General features: G+C 46.2%; 1 protein-coding gene across 3 annotated transcripts; it reads left to right on the forward strand.

Moving 5' to 3' along the window:
• Nucleotides 1–11,706: 11,706 nt before the first annotated feature.
• Nucleotides 11,707–24,357, forward strand: LOC140460974 (uncharacterized). Of its 3 annotated transcripts, none has more exons than XM_072555731.1 (4): nucleotides 11,707–12,035; nucleotides 16,481–16,559; nucleotides 17,338–17,492; nucleotides 19,681–24,357. In XM_072555731.1, exon 4 carries the CDS (start codon nucleotides 20,022–20,024, stop codon nucleotides 20,916–20,918), a length of 897 nt encoding a protein of 298 aa, XP_072411832.1. In that variant the 5' UTR covers nucleotides 11,707–12,035; nucleotides 16,481–16,559; nucleotides 17,338–17,492; nucleotides 19,681–20,021; the 3' UTR covers nucleotides 20,919–24,357. The 3 variants fall into 3 exon arrangements, with proteins under 3 accessions (XP_072411832.1, XP_072411831.1, XP_072411830.1); XM_072555730.1 differs by having other exon boundaries at nucleotides 11,708–12,035; nucleotides 16,481–16,564; XM_072555729.1 differs by lacking the exon at nucleotides 16,481–16,559 and having other exon boundaries at nucleotides 11,711–12,035.

Consider the following 24,357-nt stretch of genomic DNA (forward strand, 5'->3'; position numbering starts at 1 on the left):
TACAGTCATGACACTTTTGTCATCAGAAAATGAAACAAATTAGAGGAAACCTACAACACCATCAACAATCTCCTTCCTGGCATAAAATTCACAAAAGAGGAGAACAACAACAAAGTGCCATTTCCAGATGTCACAGTAGAGCGAACAGTCAATGGTAAATTCAAAACAGCGTCTACAGGAAAACAACGCACGCGAACCAAGAACTTAACGACAGAAGCAATCATCCCTACACATACAAACAAATCTTAATCAGGACACTATTTCAACGAGCCACGACACACTGCAGCACCCAGGAACTACGAAGATCAATAAATAACTGTGCAGCGCATTTAGGAAGAACGAGCAACCTATAAACCCCCCGAAAATTGCTTCCCTGACGGGGAATCGAACCAGACAGCGGCTGTAAGAGCGCCGAAGCCTAACCACGAGACCACCTCAGATAAATTCAACCGCAGGCCATCAATGCGGACTTCACCAGTTTCCTCATTTCCCATCCCCCACCTTACCTCAGTTCCAACCTTCCAGCTCAGCGTTATCCTCATGACCTGTCCTACCTGCCAATCTCCTTTCCCACCTATCCGCTCCACCCTCCTCTCCGACCTGTCACCTCCGTCGCCATCCCCATTCACCTATTGTACTCCTTGCTACCTTCGTCCCAGCAACGCCCAATTTATCTCTCTCTACCCTGGAGGCGTCCTGCCTTTATTCCTGATGAAGGGCTTTTGCCCCATACGTCGATTTTCCTGCTCCTCGGAAGCTGTCTGACCTGCTGTGCTTTTCCAGCACCACTCTGATCTAAACTCTGGTTTCCAGCCTCTGCAGTCCTCACTTTTGCCTACCCAATAAACCCAGTGTGCAGATTTCACATCAACAAACTGACACAAGCAGACACAACGTCTGCAGAAACCCTAGCACATTGCTTTACATTAAAGACATCTGGGAAATGATGTCCCGACAACTTAAACCCCTCAGCATCATGGTCGCCCACAAACCTCCCAACACACTTAAACAGCGGCTAATGAACCTGAAATACCCGATACAAACAACCAGCAAACGAATGTTATTTACAAAATACCATACAAGGAAATATATACATGAACTCTGCCGCACAGTTCTCTGTGGCAAGAAATGCTGGGATGAGATAAGGAAGATTTTTTTCAGACAAAACGCAGACAGGCCGCCTACTTGCGGAACGTTTCAGAGAACACCTCTGGGACACCCGGACCAACCAACCCAACCACCCCGTAGCCCAACACTTAAACTCCCCCTCCCACTGCACCAAGGACATGCAGGTCCTTGGACTCCGTCATCGCCAGACCATGGCAACACGACGGTTGAAGGAAGAGCGCCTCATCTTCCGCCTGGGAACCCTCCAACCACAAGGGATGAACTCAGATTTCTCCAGTTTCCTCATTTCCCCTCCCCCGACCTTGTCTCAGTCAAATCCCTCGAACTCAGCACTGCCTTCCCAACCTGCAATCTTCTTCCTAACCTCTTCGCCCCCACCCCACTCTGGCCTATCACCCTCACCTTGACCTCCCTCCACCTATCGCATTCCCAACGCCCCACCCCCAAGTCCCTCCTCCCTACCTTTTATCTTAGCCTGCTGGACACACTTTCCTCATTCCTGAAGAAGGGCTGATGCCCGAAACGTCGATTCTCCTGTACCTTGGATGCTGCCTGACTTGCTGCGCTTTTCCAGCAACACATTTTCAGCTCTGATCTCCAGCATCTGCGGTCCTCACTTTATCCTGAAAAAAATCCCAGCCTATCCACCTGGATGCAGGTTTCCTCATGTCCAGTTATGAACTGTTGAATGCTGGTGCTGACTGGAAGGGCCAAATGATCTATTCCTGCTCCCAATTCTCTCCCTCTGTGTCCAGGATAACTAGAGAACATACGACATAGGTGCTGAAATTAGGACATTCAGCCCATCAGATCTACTCCACCATTCAATCACGGCAATTAAGATTTTCAGCCCCATTTTGAAATTTGGATTTTGGAAAGACAGATCAGGGCAGGATATACAAAGTTAATGGGGCGTGTTGTTGAATAAAGATAACTCGGAGTGCTGCTTCATATTTTCTTGAAAGTGGAGTCGCAGGTAGACAGGCTAGCGAAGAATGTAGTATGTTATGCTTGCTTTTATAAGTCAGTGCATTTCCGTGCAGATGTTGGGAGGTCATGTTGCCCCTGTACTGGACATTGATTAGGCCACGTTTGGAATACTGTGTTCAGTTCTGGTTACCCTGCTACAGGAAAAGTGTTGTGAACCTTTGAAAGGGTTTGACAAAGATTTACAAGGCTACTGCCAGAGTTGGAGGGTTTGAGCTATATGGAGAGGCTAAATAGGTCGGGGCTGTTTTCCCTGGAGCATTGGAGGCTGAGGGGTGACTTTATAGAAGTTCATAAGGAGCATGGATAGGGTGAATAGCCAAGATCTTTTCCACATAGTAGGGGAGTCCAAAACTAGAGGGTATAGGTTTGAGGTGAGAGGGGAAATATTTAAAAAGAACCTTATGGACAACTATCTCACACCGAGGGTGAATCGAGCATGGAATAAGCTGCCAGAAGAAGTGGTGGAGGCTGGTATAATTACAATATTTTAAAAGGCATCTGGTAACAGGGTGAATTGAGCGGGATACAGGCTAAGTCCTGACAAATGGGACTATGTTAATTCGGAATATCTGGTCAGCACAGACAATTTCAACTGAAGGAAAGCAGAAATGTCGTTGTGGAGACTGGACTTTCAGAGCAACTTTCAAAGATGTTTTGCCCTTACTGGGAGCAGAAGCTATAATGAAATCTTTCATTTGTGAGACAGCAGTTGAGTGAGTGAGTGCATCTAGGATTTTGGTGGAAAATGGGAAGTTGCTGAAATGTGAGGAAGAAGTGTTTTAAGTAAAGCGTCCTGAGCCAAGTGAAGGGTTAGGTGGGTTTTTGTTTTAAACTGCTCATTGCATTCAGCCTCTACCATTATATTTCCAATGCTGTACAACAGAAGGAACAGTGAATGAGTAACTGGTATCATTGGAAGCCTTACAATTTTCAGTACTGCAGGTATTGCATTGTTTCATTCGCATTGTAAAGGTTACTGGCAGCAGCAGCAGGTGTGAGCTGTATTCACTAGAAATTATTAAGCAGTTAGATAACACACACACACAAGAGGGCAGGGTGGGACTTGTCTTTTCATTTGTAGAAGGTGGGAGATTCTGGGTTTGTGATCTGGGGCAAACACAACTGTGGTTAATCATAGAAGCCCTCCTGTGTGGAAACCGGCCATTCATCCCATCAAATCCATACTGACCCATCGAAAGAGCGTGCCACCCAGCCCCAGTTTATCTCGTCATTTCTGCTGGTGGGTGAGACTAGGTCACAAGATAAGGGGGAGTGGAGGAGATAGAGGTGGAGAAATTGCTTGTCCCCGAGAGTGGTGAAGCCATGGAATTCCTTGCCGAAGGAAGCAAGAGAAGTAGCCATATTCAAGACACAGTTCGACGGGATTTTGCAAGGGAGGAATTTAGGGTAGTCCGGATAGTGCAGATAAGTGGAGCTGAGACGATGGATAGGTCATCCATGATCTTTATGAATAGTGGAGTAGGTGCAATGGGCCAAATGGCCTACTCCTGTTTCTATTCCTGTGAATGTATAAACCTGCATTTCTCACGGTCAATTCAAATCAAGGCAGGTGAGCAATGTACTGATGTGGAAAATGAACATTAGAGAATGATAGAAAGGGACAAGGAGAGTAAAGGTCCCAGCAATCAAAACTGGCTTGAAAAGATCACAACAATCGAACCTGAAGACTGTATGTCTGAATGTGTGCTGCATTGTAACAAAAGTGGATGAATTGACTGTACACATTGAAGAGAATATGACAGAAGACTCCTGACAGAGGCATGGCTTCAGAATGCCAAGGATTGGATCCTGAATATTGAGGGGGTACATGGTATTCAAATTGAATGGGAAGGTCTGTTAAGGTAGAGGGTTGGCCCTGCTAATCGAAGCACAGATCACAGAGTAGTATGGTGTCAGCTCAGATTTCACATCCTGATTTCACTGTTCTCCTGTTGATCTCCCTGTTCCCACAGGGTGAAATGTCATCTGTTCTCAGCTCTGCTGGATTTCTGCTGAAGCCTTTGACCCCCTTTTACAGCTTCCAGAATAATAAAACATTCCGTCAATCAAGGCCCAACCCACATCTCTTAGCCTGTCAACCATCCAGGCTGAGTGAGTCATCGTAGCAGGGAATAAAACAAGTACAATGAAACAAAATTAGACATAAACGAACATTTGGTGCTCATGCTAAAAGTTTGTTTATTAGATAGTAAACCAGAATTAGGGGTCTCCCAGGATTCTTCTTGTGCCCCACTTGAGAAATTCCCTCTCCCTTGCATCTAAGTATTAGTACCCAGCTATGATTTATAACGATATTTACATCAACAGAAATAAAGCATCTGTTAACAAATATACATAGAGATATACAAACAGACTTTTTAATCCAACACATCTATGCTTTCCTATATAAATCTAGTGACCTATTTGCCAGCATTTCACCCATATCCCTCCAAACCCTTCTTAATCACACACTCATCCAGATGCCTTTTAAATGTTTTAATTGTACCAGACTCCACCACTTCCTTTGGACCATTTACTCCATCCATGCCCCTTATGACTTTACGAACCTCTTTAAGGTCACCCTGAGCCTCCGACACTCCAGAGACACAGCCCCATCCTATTCAGCCTCTCTTTATACCATAAACCCTCCAACCCTGGTGACATCCTTATCAATCTTTTCTGTGCCCTTTCAGATTTCACAACAGTTTTCCTATCCTAGAGCAGGGAGACCAGAATCGAATGCAACATTCCTAAAGTGGCTGAACCAATGTCCTGTACAGTTGCAACGTGACCTTCCAACTCCAAGACCCAATGCATTCAATGGGCCAAATGGCCTCTTCCTGCACTGCAGGGATTTAATTATTTGATTCTGTATCAGAGTCAATTTCAGTCACTATCTCTGGTTTATGGTGTGTCAGGGTGGGATCACTGGTACCAGAATTGCATGCAACACTCCAAACCTGGCCTAACCAATGTCTTCTACGGTCGCAACATGACCTCCCAATCCTACATCCAGTGCACTGACCAAAAAAACCCAAGCAAACCAAACACCTTCTGCACTGTCCTGTCTACCTGCGACTCCACTTTCAAGGAACTATGAACTTACCATTGAGTCATACAGCTTGGAAACGGACCTTTGGTCCAACCAGTCCATGCCAACCATAATCCCAATCTAAACCAATCTCTCCTGCCTGCTCCTGGCCTATATCCCTCCAAACCTTTCCTATTCATGTACTTAAACAAATGTCTTTTAATTGTACCTGTATCCTCCACTTCCTCAGGAAGTTCATTCCACACATTAGTAGTTGAATGGCAAGGATGGGTTTGAGTTGAAATGGTTCATAAAATAAACAGTTTTTACCCAACACCCTGTAGCAGATATGGTAGCAACTTCAATCCTGGAGTCTCACAAATCAGTATTTCCATGGAGTGGAGGGAAAATAAAGTGCTGGATTCACAGAGAAGGTGGTTTTCTGTGAGTGTGAAGCTAAAATTAAATCACCTGCTTTGGTTGAACTCAAACTGCATTTACTTGGAGGAGAGCGAAGGGAGTTTGTAAGTGTCCTCCCCTCCCCACATACCTCAGCTGCAGGGCAGCGCAGGTGCAGTGTGGGCCCACTGTCGCCCCCCCCCCCTCCCCCCCCCCCCCCCCATTGCCATTGTGGATGTCACAACATGTAAGTAGCCCTGTCAGTTTCATGGTGAAGCCCCCGCCCTCTGGACAACATCTGGGAGCAAAGCAATGTCTCCCCCTTTCCATTCTTTATCTGGGGGCGGGGGAGGTGGAGGGGGGCTAGAGAGAGTGACAGGGGGACACTATTCACTTGTGGTAACTGGAGTGAATCCAGGAAAGAAGCAGACTCTCCAAAGGTGCTCAGATGCTCTCTGTCTCAAAGGTATTTTCATTGTGTATTCCCTCAGTTTGGCACATATAGAGTTTGCACCCTGGAAAAGGATTGCTTCTTTCCTCATGTTCACAATTAAAAGGGTACTTTCTCATGGAACTGAGCAGTTTTTAAGGGATTGGCACATTGATATAAAATGTTGACGCATGTTGCTTCATATAGTGTGTATCTGATATTGTTGGCTGTTGTAAAAGCTTCGTGGCTATGATTTTTAACATTCTAATGCAGTAATGGATTTATGCCATGTATTATTGTCATCTTTTTTATATACTAGGCCAGCAGGAAGTCATTCAGCAACTTTAGCGGCTTTCTTTTCTCAAACAGCTTTGACATTTCATTATCACATCCTTGATTCAGCTCCATTTCCAGCACCTTTGTCGGCAGCTTTGTCCAGGTCATTGTCATCTAAATGACGTTTATCTCCATTCACACCTCAGGCTATCTGGCTGCATGAGGGCTTTCTGTGTCCTGCGTAATATATGATCAGCAGGCATCTAGCAATCTACAGGAATTGCCACCGATGGTATGTTCATTTAATAGTACTGACAGTGATCAATTAATTAGTGGTTTTTTTTGCAGGAAGACATGCAGAAAGAAATCTGGAAACAATGATACATCAACTTCTGACAGCCACTTGATTCATTGGGACTTGAATGTCAGCAGCCATTTAATTCGAGAAGAAATGTTTGTTTTCGTCTGCTTGAGAGATTTTGGACAGTGCTGTGGCCGGAAGAATACTGAGACAGAGCTGAAAATGTGTTGCTGGAAAAGCGCAGCAGGTCAGACAGCATCCAAGGAGCAGGAGAATCGACGTTTCGGGCACGAGCCCTTTTCAGCAACACATTGTCAGCTCTGATCTCCCGCATCTGCAGTCCTCACTTTCTCCTCGAAGAATACTGAGACTCCCGAGTGAGGAAGATTCAGTGCGCTGACTGTGAAAAGTGCTTCAAACCATTTACTCAGTTTTGGGAATCAAAATCTCACCCCTCACGTTGGGGAGAGACTGTGTACCCACTCTGTTTTAAATTTCAAACCCAGAGTGAAACAAGGAAAGCTCCCTCCAAAGGGGAAACCGTGGAAATGTGGGGACTGTGGGAAATAATTCCCTTTCCCATCAGCGCTTGACACCCACAGACATGTTCACACTGGGGAGACGCCGTTCTCCTGCTCAGTGTGCGGGAAGAGTTTCAGTTGGCTGTGCAGTTCACACCAGGGAGAGGCCATTCATCTGTCACCATTGTGGGAAAGGATTGACTCAGTCGTCCCGGCTGCAGACACACCAGCGGGTCTACACGGGGGAGATGCCGTTCTCCTGCTCAGTGTGCGGGAAGAGTTTCAGTTGGCTGTGCAGTTCATACCAGGGAGGGGCCATTCACCTGCCATTGTGGGAAAAGACTCACTCAGTCGTCCCGGCTGCAGACACACCAGCGGGTCCACACGGGGGAGAGGCCGTTCTCCTGCTCTCAGTGTGGGCAGTGATTCATCAATGCATCCATCTCCTGAAACACCAGCGAGTTCACGTGGGGGAGAGGCTGTTCACCTGCTCTGAGTGTGGGAAGGGATTTGTCGATTCTTACTCTCTGCAGACCCACCAGCGGGTCCACACTGGGTTCACCAGCCCCAAGTGTGGGAAGAGCTTCAGTCATGTGAGCAACGTGTGGAGGCACCAGCGGATCCACACCGGGGAGAGGCCATTCACATGCTCCGTGTGTGGGAAGGGGTTCACTCAGTCATCTACACTGCTGATCCATCAAAGGGTCCACACTGAGGAGAGGCCATCCATCTGCTCTCAGTGTGGAAAGGGCTTCACCCGCTCCTCCCACCTGCGAGTTCACGTGCCATCGCAGGGGGATTGAAGGAATGACGGCTGAGTGTCATTATCGACTGGACGATCAACCCAATTCTGGGGACTCCCAGGTTCAAATCCTGCTGTGCCAGGTTGCAGAATTGGAATTCGGTCAGAAATCTGGAGTTTAGAATCTCATGATGAAACCATTTTCAGGGGGAAAAACTCTCATCTGATTCACTCACGCCCTTTTTAGGGAAGGAAACTGCCCTTGTGGGAAAGGACTCACTCAGTCATCCCAGCTGCATCCTTTACCCGGTCTGATCTACACGTGACTACAGACCCACAGCTGTGTGGTTGACTCTTAACTGCCCTTCCCCCCCCCCACCCCACACACACACACACACGGCAATTGAGTGGCAGTAATTTAGTTGGATTGAAATTGCTGAGTGAGGCAATACGTCCTTCGGCTTAAGACTGGATCAAGGATCCAATTATAAAGGGACAACTCGGTGTTGACCAACAGGAAATGAAGTGGAGTTGGGAGGAGTGTGTGAACTTTGAGCTGCTTTTTTTTCAAAAAAACGCTACTTTTCATACACTTTTTTGCTGGGCAGATCTGAAGCTGAAACAAAGTTGGGTGACAAAGTTGGGTTAAACAGAACTTAACCCCGGTCTCAGACTCTCATTGAAAGCTGTGAGATCCAACAGGTTTTTGTTTTAAAGCTGCTCATTTCTTTCAAACTCCTGCACTAAGTTTCCAATGTCATGTATCAGAATGAGCAGTGGATGAGTAGCTAGTATTGTTAGATATTGTAAATTTTTCCAGAGTGCAGGTACCGCATCGTTTCATTGACATTGTAAGGTTTACTGGCAGCACTGGGAGGTGTGGGATGTATTCACAAGAAACAAAGTTAAAAATCACACAACACCAGGTTATAGTCCAACATGTTTATTTGGAAGCACTAACTTTCGGAACACTGCTCCATCATCAGGTGGTGTAGAGCAGGATCATAAGAGAATTTATAGCAAAAGGTTGCAGTTTCATGCAACAGAAATGATATATTGAACAAACCTAGATTGTTGTGAAGTCTTTTCTCTTTTAGAATGGGTTGCAGGTTTTGGTTCATTAATATGTAAATCCCAGAACTTCCTTGAAAACACATTCTCGAGACAACTTAAGGTCTGTATATCAAACTTGAATTAGACTGGTTCTATTTCCAAAGTAGAAATTTATAAAATCTCACATGGATTGACTGCCTGTAGATTGTGTGCTTTTTGAGCAAAATATAATATATCTGCAAATGTAATTCTGCAAATACAAAGTCACCCCAAAGCCTGATATGTAAGTGTGCGTGCATGAGAGGGTGAGAGTGTGTGCATGCTTGATAAAGTGTGTGTGTGTGATAGAGTATCAGCCTGTGAGAGGGTGTGAGTGTGGGGGGTATATGTGTGTGTCTGAGAGAGGGGTCTGTGTGAATGTGAGTGTATGTGCTTTGTGTGTGTGAGAGAGAGTGACAGTGAAGTGGGGTTACCTGTCATGTGACATGAACCCAAGGTCCTGGTTGAGGCCATCCTTATGGGTTCCAAACTTGGCTATCAGCCTCTGCTGGTCCACTAAAATTGGTTAAGCAGTTCCACAACACACACTAGAGAGGGCAGAGTGGGACTTATCTTTCGATTTGCAGGAGGTGGGAGGTTCTGGGTGCTGGAAACTAGGGAAAACACATGCTGGAGGACCTTCGGCTCAGAGAGATGGAGTTGGAAGCCAGGCTGCAGACATGTTGGGGGAATCATAGAGCCCCTACATAGAGCATGTGGAAACAGGCCCTTGGTGACACTTCAGTCCATTTGAGAGATTGAATTTGCTTCCACAGAGTTTCCACGGTGTAGGGGTCAGTGTGTCTTGGCAGTCTCAACGATCCAATGAAGGGCTCATCTACAGTGAGAATACCCAGTCCACATTTCGCCAAAGAGTTAAAGTTCTCTCCACAGTCAGAACCCTGGGGCACTCCCACGCAGGCTGCGTGTAATCGCGGGGCTTCTCGATGCATGTGAAGTTTGGAATAATTTCCTGCAGACAAACATTTCCCCTCCTGGATTCAAATGCTGCTGATATTCAGGCCCTGAGTAAATTCTTTGTGCATGCCTGAACAGCAAATCTCTTTCTCTGCTAATACCTTGAGAGATCAGATCACTGCTGTCAGTGCAGGGCAGAAAATAAGATGAGAGAATTCTGGTTTGTACGGAACATCCTTCTCTATGTTCTTCCCAAAATCTGTCTCCCAATTCCTCCACCTTTCGATAGATTCCAAACCGAATTCATCCTTCTGTCCTCCTGTTTTTGCCTTGCTCCCCTCTCTTGAAAGCGCTGACTCTCAGTTCAGTTTCTCAGCCACTTCTTCCATCCCCAGTATGTCGCCCATGTCTTTATTTAGTTTTTAAAAGAGAAAGGCAGTGGTTTGCTGATGCCAGGACATGAGGGTGACTGCGCTCACACAGTGTTCCAGACTCTCTGTAGTGTCATTTACAAAAATCTGCACTGCACATGTACAGAGAAGTGGATCCTGGGAGTGGGGGAGATGGTGGGAGTGGGTGGTATGCATTCACCACCTCCCCATTGAATCAAGACCCAATCATCCCCTCAGCGTCCCCTGTCCATTTACCCATCGCCACCAAGAGCCCCCCCGTCCATTCTCTCTCACTATCCCTAGCTTCCCGTCTCTTCTCTCTCTCACACACACAGCCCACCCTCTGAACCCTCTTGTTTCTTACCCCACTCTCTGCAACCCCCTCCATTCTATCTCCATACCCTCTGCCCCCGTCCAGTCTCTCATCTACCCTCTCTCCCCCATTCATTCCCCTTCTCTTTCTCCCCACACTCTGCCTTCCTGTATCCAGTCCCTCTCCCCACACTCATTCTCTCTCTCCCCCCACTCTCTTCCCCCACCCTCTCCTGCCATTCATTTTTGCTCTTTCTCCCCCCACACTCTCCCCACACTCTGCAACCCCCAATTCCTCTCGCTTCACATTCTGCACCCCCCCCCCCCATTCTCTCTCTCTGCCAAACCCTCTACCCACCAACCTGTGCACATCCAGGCTTTCTCTATCCCCGATGGTCTGTCCCCGTGTCCATTTTCTTTTTGTCTTTCCCTCCAAGCCTCTTCCTCCTGTCCAATCTCTGACCCCACACCCCCAACCCCATCCTTTCTCCTGCCTCGAGACCTCTAAGCATAGAGAGAGAATGGATGGCAATGACTCTACCTGGGAGACAGGAGGGGTTGATTCGAGAAATAGCTGATCTTTGACATTGAGAATAGCTAAAACGAGATACTCTGAAAATCGGTAAAGTCTGAAAGCATATTCAATTGTTGAAAAAAAAAGCTGCAGCCATCTTTCTGAAATTTCCATAAAAATCTGTGTCGTTAGGCCACAGTTGAGGACAGGCTGGAAGGGTGCAAGGGCCGAATCCTAGTCTTATGAAATTGGTTTAAATTGTGTAGAAATAGAGCCATAGAGTTGCACAGCACGGGAACAAACCTTTCGGTCCACGCCGACCATATATCCTAAATTAATCTAGTGATCCATTTGCCACCATTTGGCCCATATACCCCTCAACTCTTCCTATTCATATACCCATCCAAATGCCTTTTAAATGTTGGAATTGTACCAGCCTTGACCACTGCCTCTGGTAGCTCATTCCATACCTATACCACGCTCTTCGGTCCCTTTTGAACCTTTCCCCTCTCACCTTATACCTATGCCCCTCTAGTTTTGGACTTCCTCTACTCTGGGGAAAAGACATACAAATGTTGAGCAGCCAGACAAAATGAAAAAGGAATGAAGTGTTGAGCCCCAGGGAAACAAAACAAATTGTGGCTCTAGCGTTTCTTTTTTCTGACTGGCATTTGGACACTGAAAATTTAGCAGTTACACCGGCAACTCCATTTGGCATACTGCGCATGCTTCTCGGTGTCAGCAAGCACTGCGCATGCTTCTCGGTGTCAGCAGAATACTGCGCATGCTCTTCTCTGTCAGCGGAACGACGCACGATATTGTTTTGATTGGCCAATGGAATGTGCTGGAGGACCGGAAGGAGCCTGCCCCCATTGTCTGAATGCGGAAGTTGGATCATGAGTTTGTGTTGGTGTCGTTGCTGCTCCTCTCTCTCTGAATGAAGATTGAGCCTTACCCCAACTGCAACTTCTTTCCTCTATCCAACATCTGTGAGTACAACACATTTTTCTCACCCCCTTTTTCATTCTCGTGTTCAACTCGACTTTCAGCAAAGTTGGTTCAGGTCTGTGTCTTAATTAGCAAACACGTGGCAAATGCAGTAACACTGTGTGCAGTTGTAGCCTTTCCTGTGAAATAAAAGCAGAAAGGAGATGCATTGTTTAAATGGTGATATATTGGGATGTGGAGCAAGTGAGGACTGCAGATGCTGGGGATCAGAGTTGAAAAGAGTGGTCCTGGCAAAGCACAGCAGGTCAGGCACCATCCGAGGTGCAGGAGAGTCAACATTTTGGGCACAAGCACTTCATCAGGAATGATGTGTGGATGTACAAAGGTGCCTCAGCTGCCTTCTACTCGGGCTTTCTACTCCAGTCAATGCCAGTTGTCACAGAGGTGCAGCAAGCAATGACCAAGGCAAATGGTATGTTAGCAAGAGAAATTGAGTTCAGAAATGTCTCCCTGCAGTTAGGGGTCATTGAATATATTCAAAGCTGAGTTCATCTGACTTTTAAATGTCAAATATAGTTATGGGGGAAGGCAAGAATATTTTTATTAAATATTTTATTGGAAACTTTTTCAAATCCTTTACAAAACATCTAGACACAGAAAAGAACTAAACCAAAGTCCAGAAAGATAGAGGCAATACAACAATGTCATATCACAATGCTATTAATAATGAACTACCTACTACCCTACCAGAACAACCATATCTGCTGAGCTTAAGCTAAACTATAATCAAATTAAATAAAAATTAAATTAAACTGAATGCACATTAACTTAAAGTAGATTATATCACATTACTTTATTCTATTTCACTCACCACACCTCCACTGAGGCTCCCAATCCTGGGAGCACCAGTCATTCTCCCAATATTCTTTTCCCCCAATCTCCCCCTCCCAGGACCCCACGGGTGCCCAGACTGATTCCCATGGCTGTACCACACCCCTAATTAATATTGCTGATAAGTCTGCATCAATATAATTGAGAAAGGGCCACCAAGTCTTGTAAAATTGTTCTGTTTTGTGGTGCACCATATTTGTGAGGTAGTCTTGGGGGAGATGCTCCATCACCAGCATATGCCACCCTATAAGACCTGGGGGCTTTTCCAATGGCCAATTCATTAAAATGTGCTTCCTCGCACAGTGGGTAAGAATGTTACAGTCTCTTCCCGTGTTCCCCCAGAGAGAGCAAATTTGGCAAGCCCAAAAGAACTTCAATCCTCAGGATGTTCTTACCATGCACTCCAGTATCTCTGGATCTTACAACAGTGTGGGAGAGTGCCTGTACTAATTTTACATTTGGGACACCCTGGTGACGCTCCTCTCTTAAACTTAGCTAGCCTCTCTGGCGCCAAATGAGCCCTGTGTAAAATCTTCAATTGCATGACCTCTGCTTTGTTACATATTGAAATTTTCCTTACATTTTTCCATATATCTTTCCATACTTCCAATGAAATATCCTCTCCTAGCTCCCGATTCCATGTCCTAAGGTCGATTCCAGAGTCCGTCCACATCCCTAAGGCACGTCCCTTCTGTAAATGATGCAAAATATTAACTGAAAGAGCACCCGTACACCAGAGCACTCTTTTCTCCACATGTGGCCTGTAAAGCTGAGCCAGGAGCGTGGTCTTCCTCTGTATATAATCCCTTACCTGAAAGTACCGGAAAACGTTCCTATTAGACAATCCATACTTCTGACTTAGCTGGCTAAATAACATCAAGATCTCCGCCTCAAATAAGTTTCCCAGACAGGAGATTCCCTTATTCTCCCATGACTTACAGCCCCAGATTCATTGCCCCAGATTGAAATCCTTGGGCTCCAGCCAATGGGGTAAATGGCGAGGTCTTCAGCCAATTGCCCTTGTCTTGCCTCATTATCTTCCAGGCTTTCACTGTATTTAAAATGATTGGACTCTTACACTGCTCGGTCACGGATTTCATCTTATCTATGAATAATAGATTAACTTGGGGACTGCAAAGCTTCAATGTCAAGCCAAATCGACCCTGAATCCCCCCGTGCCCAGTCACCCACATATGCTAACAAAGCACTTATTTGATATCTCCAAGTCTAGAAGGTCCACTACCACCACCGACCTCCCCCCCACCCCCCCACCCCCTACCGTTTTATTCTCTCCAGTAATTGTACACAGTTAGCTTTATACAGCTGGTGGAAGGCAGGGGTAATAAAAGCTCCCAAATACAAAAAACCCTTTTGACGACCGTCTAAACAGGAACTGCATTCCATCCTTCAGAATAGGCACCTCCATTAATACCCCCCACTGGCACGGCTTCCGATTTTGTAAAGTTGATCCTGCAGCCCGAAAAACTCCAGATACATTAATTGTTTGAATCAATCGAGGAACGGACTCCTCCGGATTGGCCAAGGAGAAGTGGATGTCATCACCTTATAGGGTGATCTTATTCCCGCCCATTCACACCCCTGGCCCCACTATTTCAGGATCCCTCCTGATAGCCTCAGTAAATGGCTCAATTGCCAAGGTAAATAGCAATGGTGAAAGAGGACACCCCTGTCGACTACCTCTCCCAGTATTAAAGTTATCTGACTTAGTGCAGTTTGTGATGATGTTTGCCTTAGGATCATTATGCAACTCCACCACCCATCGACCAAAGGACCCCCCCAAACCAAAACGCTGTAGGATCCCAAATAGGTACGGCCATTCTATCTGGTCAAACGCCTTTTCTGCGTCTAGGGAGACACCGAACCCGGGATCAATCTTTGCTGGCATACCTGCACTATGGTCAGTACCCTCCTGATATTGTTGGAGGAGCTACAGCCCTTGACAAAACCCGTCTATTCATCTTTCATAATTTAGCGCAACACATTTTCCAACCTCAGGGCCAGTATCTTGGAAACAATTTTAAAATTTACATTCAACAGGGTCTGTGTGAAGCACATTCTTCAGGCTCTTTCCCCTCCTTTAAAATGAGGGAGATATTAGCCTCCCTAAGAGAGTGCAGAAGACAATCCTGTGTATATGAATAGCAATACATCCCCAGAGGCGGCTCCACGAACACATTTATGAATTCCTTATAGAATTCACTTGGGAATCTATCTGACCCCAGTGGGATGCTTTATTGCTTCCTGCACCTCCTGTATCGTAATAGGCCCATTCAACAGGGAAACCTATTCTGCCTTTATACTGGGGAGGTGCAGGTCCTCAAAAAAGGGCTGCATCCTCGCTGCACCGTGTTCGTCTCCCTCTCACCGATATTACTGTGCAAAGTATTCCATAAATCTAACATTGATCTTCTTCAACTCACTGTGCCAGCCTTCTCTCTAACAGACATAAAAGATTGGGAAGCATTTTTCTTTCTAGCCAGATATCGACTTGGCTTATCTCCAGATTCAAACAATCTTTGTTCAGAAAAGGAGACCCTTTTTTTGCCACCTGTGTGTGCAATGAGTCGAGAGCAGTCCGGAGAGCTGCAGTTTGACCAGGGAAGGCCTATTATAATATGCTTTCTCAGCTATCTGCAGCCGGGTCTCCAGCATCTGATTTTGCTCCTCCCTCTGTCTCCTTCCATTTGTTGAATACGAAATAATCAGGCCTCATAAATATGCCTTAGTGGCCTCCCACAGTATTGCTGGATTACTGGCCATACCTGGGTTGATATCCCAGAAGGCCTTGAACTCTCTTCTGCTGGACTCAACGGATTTGCTACGCCTTAACAGGAATGGGTCCATGCACCAGTGCTGTGCATCCATTCCACCACCCTTGACTTTACCATCTAAATACACTGGCACATGGTCCGAGACACCTATATTGCCAATTTCACAAGCCAATGTTCTGTTCAAGCAATCCAATGGCATTAAAAAGTGTCAGTTCCCATGTGGCACTTGTGTGGGTTGGAAGAGAAAGTTATGTCTCTTCCATTAGGGTGGAGATGCCTCCACATTAGGGTGGAGATCCCAACTCCTCGCACATGTCCACCAACTGCTTAGGTTGTGTCGGTGTATCTGCCTGGCCCCTTGGCACCCTGTCTACCTCGGGATCTATTAGGCGATTAAAATCTTCTCCAATGACCATGCGGCGCACCCTAGACTTATTAATTTAGCAACAGCATCAATTAGAAATTTAAGAGGGTGCACCGGGGAACGATATACATTCAGGACGCCATACTCTTCTCCATGTGTTAGAGCTGTAAGAATGATGGACCATCCATGTTCATCCTTAATTTGCTCAATTACCTGGACAGGGAGGTTCATTCTTACCAGTATAGCCACTCCTCTACACTTGGAGCTAAAGGAGGAGAAGAATACCCTATAATAACCCCCCCCCCCCCGCCCCCACTGCAGTTTTAGATGTTCCTTATCATTTAAATGTGTCTCTTGCAGCAGGGTGATGTCCACCCTTTCCTTTCTAGGGCTTAACAGCATCTTTTTAATGGGGGAATGGCTCCCTTTTACATTCCAGGTGCACCACCTGAATGAATCAGTAGCCATGGTCATCCAGGGCAGCCTGTGGTTATCCAAGAGGAGGAAGCTTATCTGAGGTGTGGTGAGTGACAAAGACATTAACTGGATAAAGTCTAAAAACTACTCCTATTAAAAACTATTATAAATAAAAATCTAACAACCACATATAACTTAAGCAAACACTCAAATAACCCCAATTATGTAGAGAACTCCCCCCCCACCCCACCCTTGCCACCATACCGGCTCCTTCCCGCTGAGGCTGTGCCCCAAGCGCCAGGCAATTCACAGATTGAACAAAATATATTATTTACATTCTGAGAGTTAACAATGGTTGCCCATCTCCCCACACCCCTTCTCCATACATCTTAACCACAGATATCGCCACCCCAATCCAAAAACAAAAGGACAGCAGTGAAAAAAAGGCCTCAGACAATACCTAACCGACCGTTTTACTAAATAATTCCAGTTTTACATGAAGGCAGTACATATAAAGCCGATAACCACAACAAAAAGGGGCAAAAAGTAGCATTGTCTGTAATGATGTCCCGCCTTCACCCCGACCTGAGTCCTTTAATTCAGTGAATTCACAAAACCCTTCGCCTTTTCTGTTGAATCAAAATTATATACCGTCCCTCCATGAGAGAAATGCAACACGGCCAGGTACCTCAAGGAATATTGAATGTTCAGATCCCTTAATTTTCTCTTAACTTCATCAAATGCTCTTCTGTTCTTAATCCAGGCTCCCGAGAAGTCCTGAAAACACATTATTCTTGAGCCTTTGTGCATTAAGGCCTCTGGATCTCTTACCAGTCTTCTTGCTGTTTCAATCACTAACTGTTTTTCTTTATAATGCAGGAGTTGCACTCGGACCGTGGGGGGGCGCGGGTCCGGCCCTGACCGCATTTCGATCAAGTGGGCCCGCCCCACACTCAACAGACCCGACTCCGACTCCAGCCCCAGGAATCCAACGAGGTCTTCACCTTCCTTGCATTCCGGAAGACCCACGAGCTGTAAGATTTTTCTTCTACTTTTGTTTTCCAGGTCGTCGTCCACTTGCTCCTGAAGGACCCGAACCTGGTCTTCCAGCGTTTGGATCCTTCCTCCTGAGACCTCTGCCACGGTCTCCGATGCCACGGTCCTCTCCTCCGCTGCCTATTCTCTTCGGTCCAACATTTGAATTTTCTGTTTATGCTTTTCCAGCGTGGCAGGTAGTGGTTCCACTGCTGCTTCAATCTTATCTCAGAGTTTGCCATCTCCGAGAGTAACTGCTGCTGCCCCATTAAATCCAAAGGGACGGCCCTGGGAGTTTGAGCATTGGCTCCAGGCACCCCTGATGCAGTAGGAGAATGCCCTGCCTGCTGCACCCCTGTCGGCTCCTTTCCTTCATTTGCTTTCCTTATGGTCTTAAAGCTGTCAAACCACAATTATAGCAACTCCAGATGTTCAGTAAATTTCTATTAGCAATTTTTTTTCTCTTACAGATGGTTAATGAGGTGGGGGGGAGGGGGTGGCAGACCACTCAAACCACCGCCATCTTGGATTTCCAAGAAAATGGTTTTAAGACCAGTACAGAACACCTACAGGGTCATACAGCACAGAAATAGACCCTTCAGTCCAACTAGTCTATGCTGACTATGTTTTCAAACCCAACTAGTCCCATTTGCCAGTGATTGGCCCATATCCCTCTGAACTTTTCCTATTCATGTGCTTATCCAAATGTCTATTAAACATTGTAACTGTACCTGCATCCACCATTTCCTCTGGACACCCATTCCACGCACAAACCACTCTCTGTGTGAAAAAAATGGAGCTCTTCATGTCTTTTTTTTAAAATCTTTCTCCTCTCACCTTCAAAATTTGCTCCCTTATCTTGAAAGCCCCACCCTAGTAAAAGGAGACCTGCCGTTCACCTCATCTGTACCCCTCATGATTTTATAATCCTCTATAACCTCACCTCTCAATCTCCTCTGCTCCACTGAAAGAAATCCCAGTCTATCCACCTGGCTGTAGGTATATTCATATCCAGTTAAGATCTGTTCAATGCTGGTGCAGGCTCAAAAGACCAAATGGCCAACTCCTGCTCCCAATTCTCTCACTCTGTGTCCAGAACAGCATTGGCAGATTGGGAAAGGGGAGATGTAGATATCTTGTTTGTTTTTATTTTTAAAATGCATTTGATTCCCACAAATAAATGCAACAGGTACAAGTACAGTACATGCAGTGTTCCTCATTGCAGCTTCAAGGTTTTGTGTCCTCTTCTTCCGCATTGGCTCCAGCACATTCGGCTTCCTCCCCCTCCCCCCCCACCCCCCCCACCCCATCCCCGCCCTGAGCCGTTGATCCTTCCATTGTTTATAAAATCAAGAGAGGCATGGATAGGGTAAATAAACAAGGTCACTTCTCTGGAAATCCAGAACTAAAGAATAATAGGTTTGGGGGGGGGGGGGGGGGGGGGAGAAGAGATTTAAAAGGGGCCTAAAGGGCAATTCATGCAGAAGATGGTGCATGTAAGGAAAGAGCTGCCAGAGGAAGTAGTGGATGCTGGCATAATCCTAACATATTTAAAGGCATCTGGATGTGTATATGAATAGGAAGGGTTTAGAAGGATATGGGCCAAACGCTGGCAAATGAGACCTAGATTCGGTGAGGATATCTGGTCAGCATAGACTAGTTGGACCAAAGGGCCTTTGTCTGTGCTATATATCTAGATGACTCTGGTTTGCCACTTCAGTCTGTTCAGTTTCTCTCTCGTATCATTGCCTTGATGTCTCATTCCAAAACTCCCCCACCCCCGTGGGGGCACGTTAACCATTTTGCGTTTGGTTGTTTGTCAAGAAGCTGAATTGCAGTTCATCCTGAATGTACACACTATATTTTTGCTTCCCAAAATCAGACATACTCACTCTCAACAGTATCCCAATGTCGTGGAAGATATTAAGTTTCAGGTGGAGGTATCCAAAATTCAGAGAGATGTCAGTTGTGACTGTTTTGCTCTTCTGTCCCTGTCAGATCCTGAATCAGCACTTTCAGGAGAATTAGAATGGAGTGAGAACAGAGAGAGAGAGAGAGAGAGAGAGTGGGATGGTGCTTTCAGTTTTGTGGAATAACAAAAGAAAAGAATGTTCTGCGAAAGTAGAATTGCTAGTTCTGAATTTCTACCCTGGACTGACAGTGATGACTTTTGTAATCTCTTTTCAGAGTATTTGATCTGAAGATGAAGTTTCAAAATCAACACATGAAGGGCTTATGCCTGAACCATTGACTCTCCTACTCCTCAGATGCTGCCTGACCCATAGTTTTTGACTCTGATTCTCCAGCATTTGTGAGCCACTCAATCCATCGGGACTGCAACAATTTTCAACTATGATCCAATTGGTTCCTGTTTCAGTACGTTTTCAGCATCAGTGGGACTGGAAGAGAGACCCTACTGTTGCAGCAACGCACTGAGTGTGGAGCCTGAATCAGTTATCTGGCTGGATAGAGGAATTCAAGGCAGGGAGGGGACATACACGCGTTTGTATGCAACTGTAGCTTCGGCCATGGAGAAACCATGGAAGTGTGGCGACTGCGGGAAAGGCTTCCGTGTCCCGTCTGCCCTGGAGACACATCGGCGCAGTCACACCAGGGAGAAGCCATTCTCCTGTCCTGAGTGCGGGAAGGCGTTCAGTGATTCCTCTGCCCTTCTGAGGCACCGACGGGTGCACACAGGGGAGAGGCCCTTCAGCTGCCCTGAGTGCAGGAAGAGCTTCAGCGATTCCTCCGCCCGGCTGAGGCACTTGCGGGTTCACACAGGGGAGAAGCCCTTCAGCTGCCTCAAGTGCGGGAAGGCCTTCAGCGATTCCTCTGCCCTGATGAGGCACCAGCGGGTGCACACAGGGGAGAGGCCCTTCCGTTGCCCCGATTGTGGGAAGGTGTTCACTCGCTCCTCCCACCTCGTGATTCACCGGCGGGTCCACACCGGTGAGAAGCCCTTCCCCTGCCCCAAATGTGGGAAGGCCTTCAGCGATTCCTCTGACCTGCTGGCCCACCGGCGGGTCCACACTGGCGACAGGCCATTCACCTGCTCTGTCTGCGGGAAGTGCTTTACACGCTCTTCCGACCTGCTGAAGCACCGGCGGGTCCACACTGGGGAAAGGCCCTTCAGCTGCTCTGAGTGCGGGAAGGGCTTTACCCAGGCCTCCCACCTGCTGACACACCGGTGGGTCCACACTGGGGAGAGGCCGTTCACCTGCCTCGAGTGCGGGAAGGGCTTTGCTGTCTCCTCCACTCTACTGACGCACCAGCGGGTCCACACTGGGGAGAGGCCGTTTGCCTGCCCTGTATGTGGGCAGAAGTTCACAATGTCCTGCAGCTTGAACAAGCACCAGCGGAGGCACCAGTGCTCCCAACAATCCGATTCTGCCGGTAACACTGCTGAGGGTCATCCCCAGGACTGAACCTCCTGCCCTTTCTGACAGTGGGTGCAGTGGGAGAGCTGATAGGCTTTTTTTGTTTTCTACTGGGGGGTGCGGGGTTGGGAGTGGTGGTGGCTCATTGGTTAGCACTGCTGCCTCATAACACCAGGGACGCAGATTTCATCCTCAGGGTGACTGTCTGTGTGGAGTTTGCACGTATTCCTCCCCTGCCCCACCCGCCCCGGCCACCAGTGTCTGTGTGCGTTTCCTCCGCGTGCTGCAGTGTCTTCCCAAAGTCCAAACATGCGCATATTTGGGCGAATTGGCCAAGCTAAATAGTCCCATAGTGTTCAGGAGTGTGTAGGTGTGGTGCATTAGTAAGGGGTAAGTGCAGAGTGATAGGATAGGAGAATGTGTCTGGGTGAGTTACTCTTCAAAGGGTCGCTCTGAGCTTGTTGGGCAGAAGGGCCCGTTTCCACACTGCAGGGATTCTATGATTCTGTGAACATTGCTTCCAGTGGGCGCTGCTGCTCATTGAGCCCAGGACCCGCACAATCCTAAGACCACAAGACCATTGGAGCAGAAGTTAGGCTATTTTGACCCATCGAATCTGCTCCACCATTTGTTAGAGACAAAATAAAAAACTGCAGATGCTGGAATCTAAAATAGACAAACAGGAGGCTGGGCACAACAGGAGTCAGCATTTCAGATATTATCCCTCAGGACTGAAGAAGGGTTCTACCCGAAACGTTGACATCTCCATCAGAAATGATTTATCAGGATGTTGTTAGAACAAGAGGGCATAGGTTTAGAGTGAGAGGGGAAAGATTTAAAAGGGACCTAAAGGGAAAACTTTTCATGCAGAGTGTGGTGCGTGTATGGAATAAGCTGCCAGAGGAAGTGGAGGAGGCTGGTTAGAATTACAGAATTTAAAAGACATTTGGTTGGGGACATGAATAGAAAGGGTTAGAGGGTTTTGGGCCAAGTGCTGGCAAATGGGACTAGATTAATTTAGAATATCTGGTCAGCATGGATGAGTTGGACTGAAGGATCTGTTTCCGCGCTGTACCTCTCTATGACTACCGGTCCTGATGTAAGTTTAGAATTGAGTAACTTTGAATAATTCAATCTTGTTAAATTCACCTCCGGGAAGATTTCAAATGAACCCCTCCAAGCGATATGATTTAACTACTCCGAGTTGGATAAAATATCCCATCAATTTCAACATGAATGCACAGTTGAAGAAGTCAGAAGTCACACAACCCCAGGTTACAGTCCAACAGGTTTATTTGAAATCCCAAGCTTTGGGAGCATTGCTCCTTCATCAGTGCTGCTCCTTCATCACTTCACCTGATGAAGGAACAGTGCTTCGAAAGCTCATGAGTTCAAATCAATCTATTGGGATTGTCACCTGGTGTTGTGTGACTTCTGACCTGTCCACCCCCAGCACCTCCACTTCAGAGTTGACAAATGAGATCAGATTTTATTCAGCATGATTTAGTGAGATATTCATCTGGATGTCCTTATGACTGAAACATCGATCCTCCTGCTCCTCGGGTGCTGCCTGACCTGCTGTGCTTTTCCAGCATCACACTCTCAACTCTGATCTCCAGCATTTTCAGTCCTCACTTTTTCCTGGTTCATGTGGAAACTCAACACTGTCAGAGTGACAGGAACACCAGTCATCGAGTACGATAGCACAGAGACAGGCCCTTCAGCCCAAACCGGTCCATGCTGACCAAAATGTTTGTCAACACTAACCTCATTTTCTTGCACTTGGCCCATATCCTTCTAAAGGTTTCCTATCCATGTATTTGTTGAAACGCCTTTTCAATGTTGTTAATGTACCTGCTTCAACCACTTCCACTGGCAGCTGTTTCCCCAGGCGAACTACACTCTGTAAATATTTTGTCCAACATCTTTTCTTCCGTCTTTCTCCTCTCACCATAAAAACGCATCCTTGCTCTTGAAATCCTCCCCCTAGGGAAGACACAGCTACCATTAAGCCAACTCTACCCCTCATGGTTTGAAAATATTGCCTCTCAACCTCCTCTGCTCCAGTGGAAAAACATCCCAACCTAAATTCTGATTAGATAATAATGGCAGTGATGATTTTGGCTGTGTGTGTCAAGGATCTCTCATTTCTAAGGCAATGCTGTGCCTCATAAGTTCACCTGATCTTTAAATAAATGGGGTGCCATTCGTTTTAAATGCCCATGTTTTCTGTGCAAAGTTGGTCCTGGTCAGGAAATAGGCAGTGGTGTCTTATATTCCCGTAGACTTCTTGTGACCGAGTTCATAAGCTCTGTTTTGAGATGTATGAGTAAGTCTTCAGAACAAAAAATTAATGCAGCCTTTATTCATGTCTCATTATTAAAAACACTTTCTCCATTTACAGATGTGATTGAGAAGCTTCTCCCAATGAATCCTTGACTGATAACAGCATTTGTCAGGCTTTTGAAAGTCACTGCAGCTCTGTCACAGCACAGGGGAGGGTTCTTTCAGACAGAACGCATCATGCAGAAAATTCTCCCACATTAGTCGAGCAAAGTTGACATCTTTTTAAGACATTGTGAAACTTGAAAGGGTTCAGAAAAAGTTTGGAAGGATGTTGCCAGGGCTGCAAGGTTTGAGCTACAGGGAGAGGCTGAATACGCTGGTACTATTTTCCCTGAACCTTCAGAGTCAGCCAGAAGCATCTGTTGAATCAGGAAACATCTCTTCCTGCAGCAGCTTCAGACAGACTGCTTGCTAAAACCCAAACCAGGGGAAAAGAATGGGACAACTGCCCTTTCATTGTAGAAGTGTTTTAGAAAATAAAATGTCAAACCCTTTTCCCTGATTGTTGCCTTAGCCAGTATCTGTTAACCATTAGTGAAATCCTTAATCCTAGACGAATGATAAGCTCTGCCTTTTACAACCCCTCCTGAAAATAAACCAACAACGTAATCTTCTTAAAAGGAGCAGCATCATCACAACAGAAAGCACCTGAACTGAAACATTTGTATCAAAGGGCTGTACAGTTAGCAGGACAAGAAAACAGGTGTTCAATTTCACCAATCAATTTAAATCAGCCCCATTGGCTACCAAAAACTTATTAAATTTAAATCCTAAAGTTTTGACAACAGGACCAATCCTATCATAAAGAATTGGTGCTCTCAGTCAGCTGTGTATTAGAGAAGGCATCATTTAGAAAAATAGAGAAGGGCATTCCTGACACAGGAATCGGAGGAGGCATCCCCCACAGAAGATGGCACAGAATATTCCGGAAGACACATAACCTGGTTGTAATCTGAGAGATTAAATTCTATTTTGTGTTATCTGAGTGGGACATGTATTGATTGGAACAGCATAGCAGAAGAATCTTGATTTATTCCAGAATACTCAGTAGTTAAGAAGAATTTATTCAGTTTGTTAATAGTTTCGATTATTTGTTCATCGTGAGAGTTGGTTAAATAAATTGCTGATTGATGATTTTAAA

This window comes from Chiloscyllium punctatum, chromosome 36, assembly GCF_047496795.1.
Source record: "Chiloscyllium punctatum isolate Juve2018m chromosome 36, sChiPun1.3, whole genome shotgun sequence".
NCBI classification, from domain to species: domain Eukaryota; kingdom Metazoa; phylum Chordata; class Chondrichthyes; order Orectolobiformes; family Hemiscylliidae; genus Chiloscyllium; species Chiloscyllium punctatum.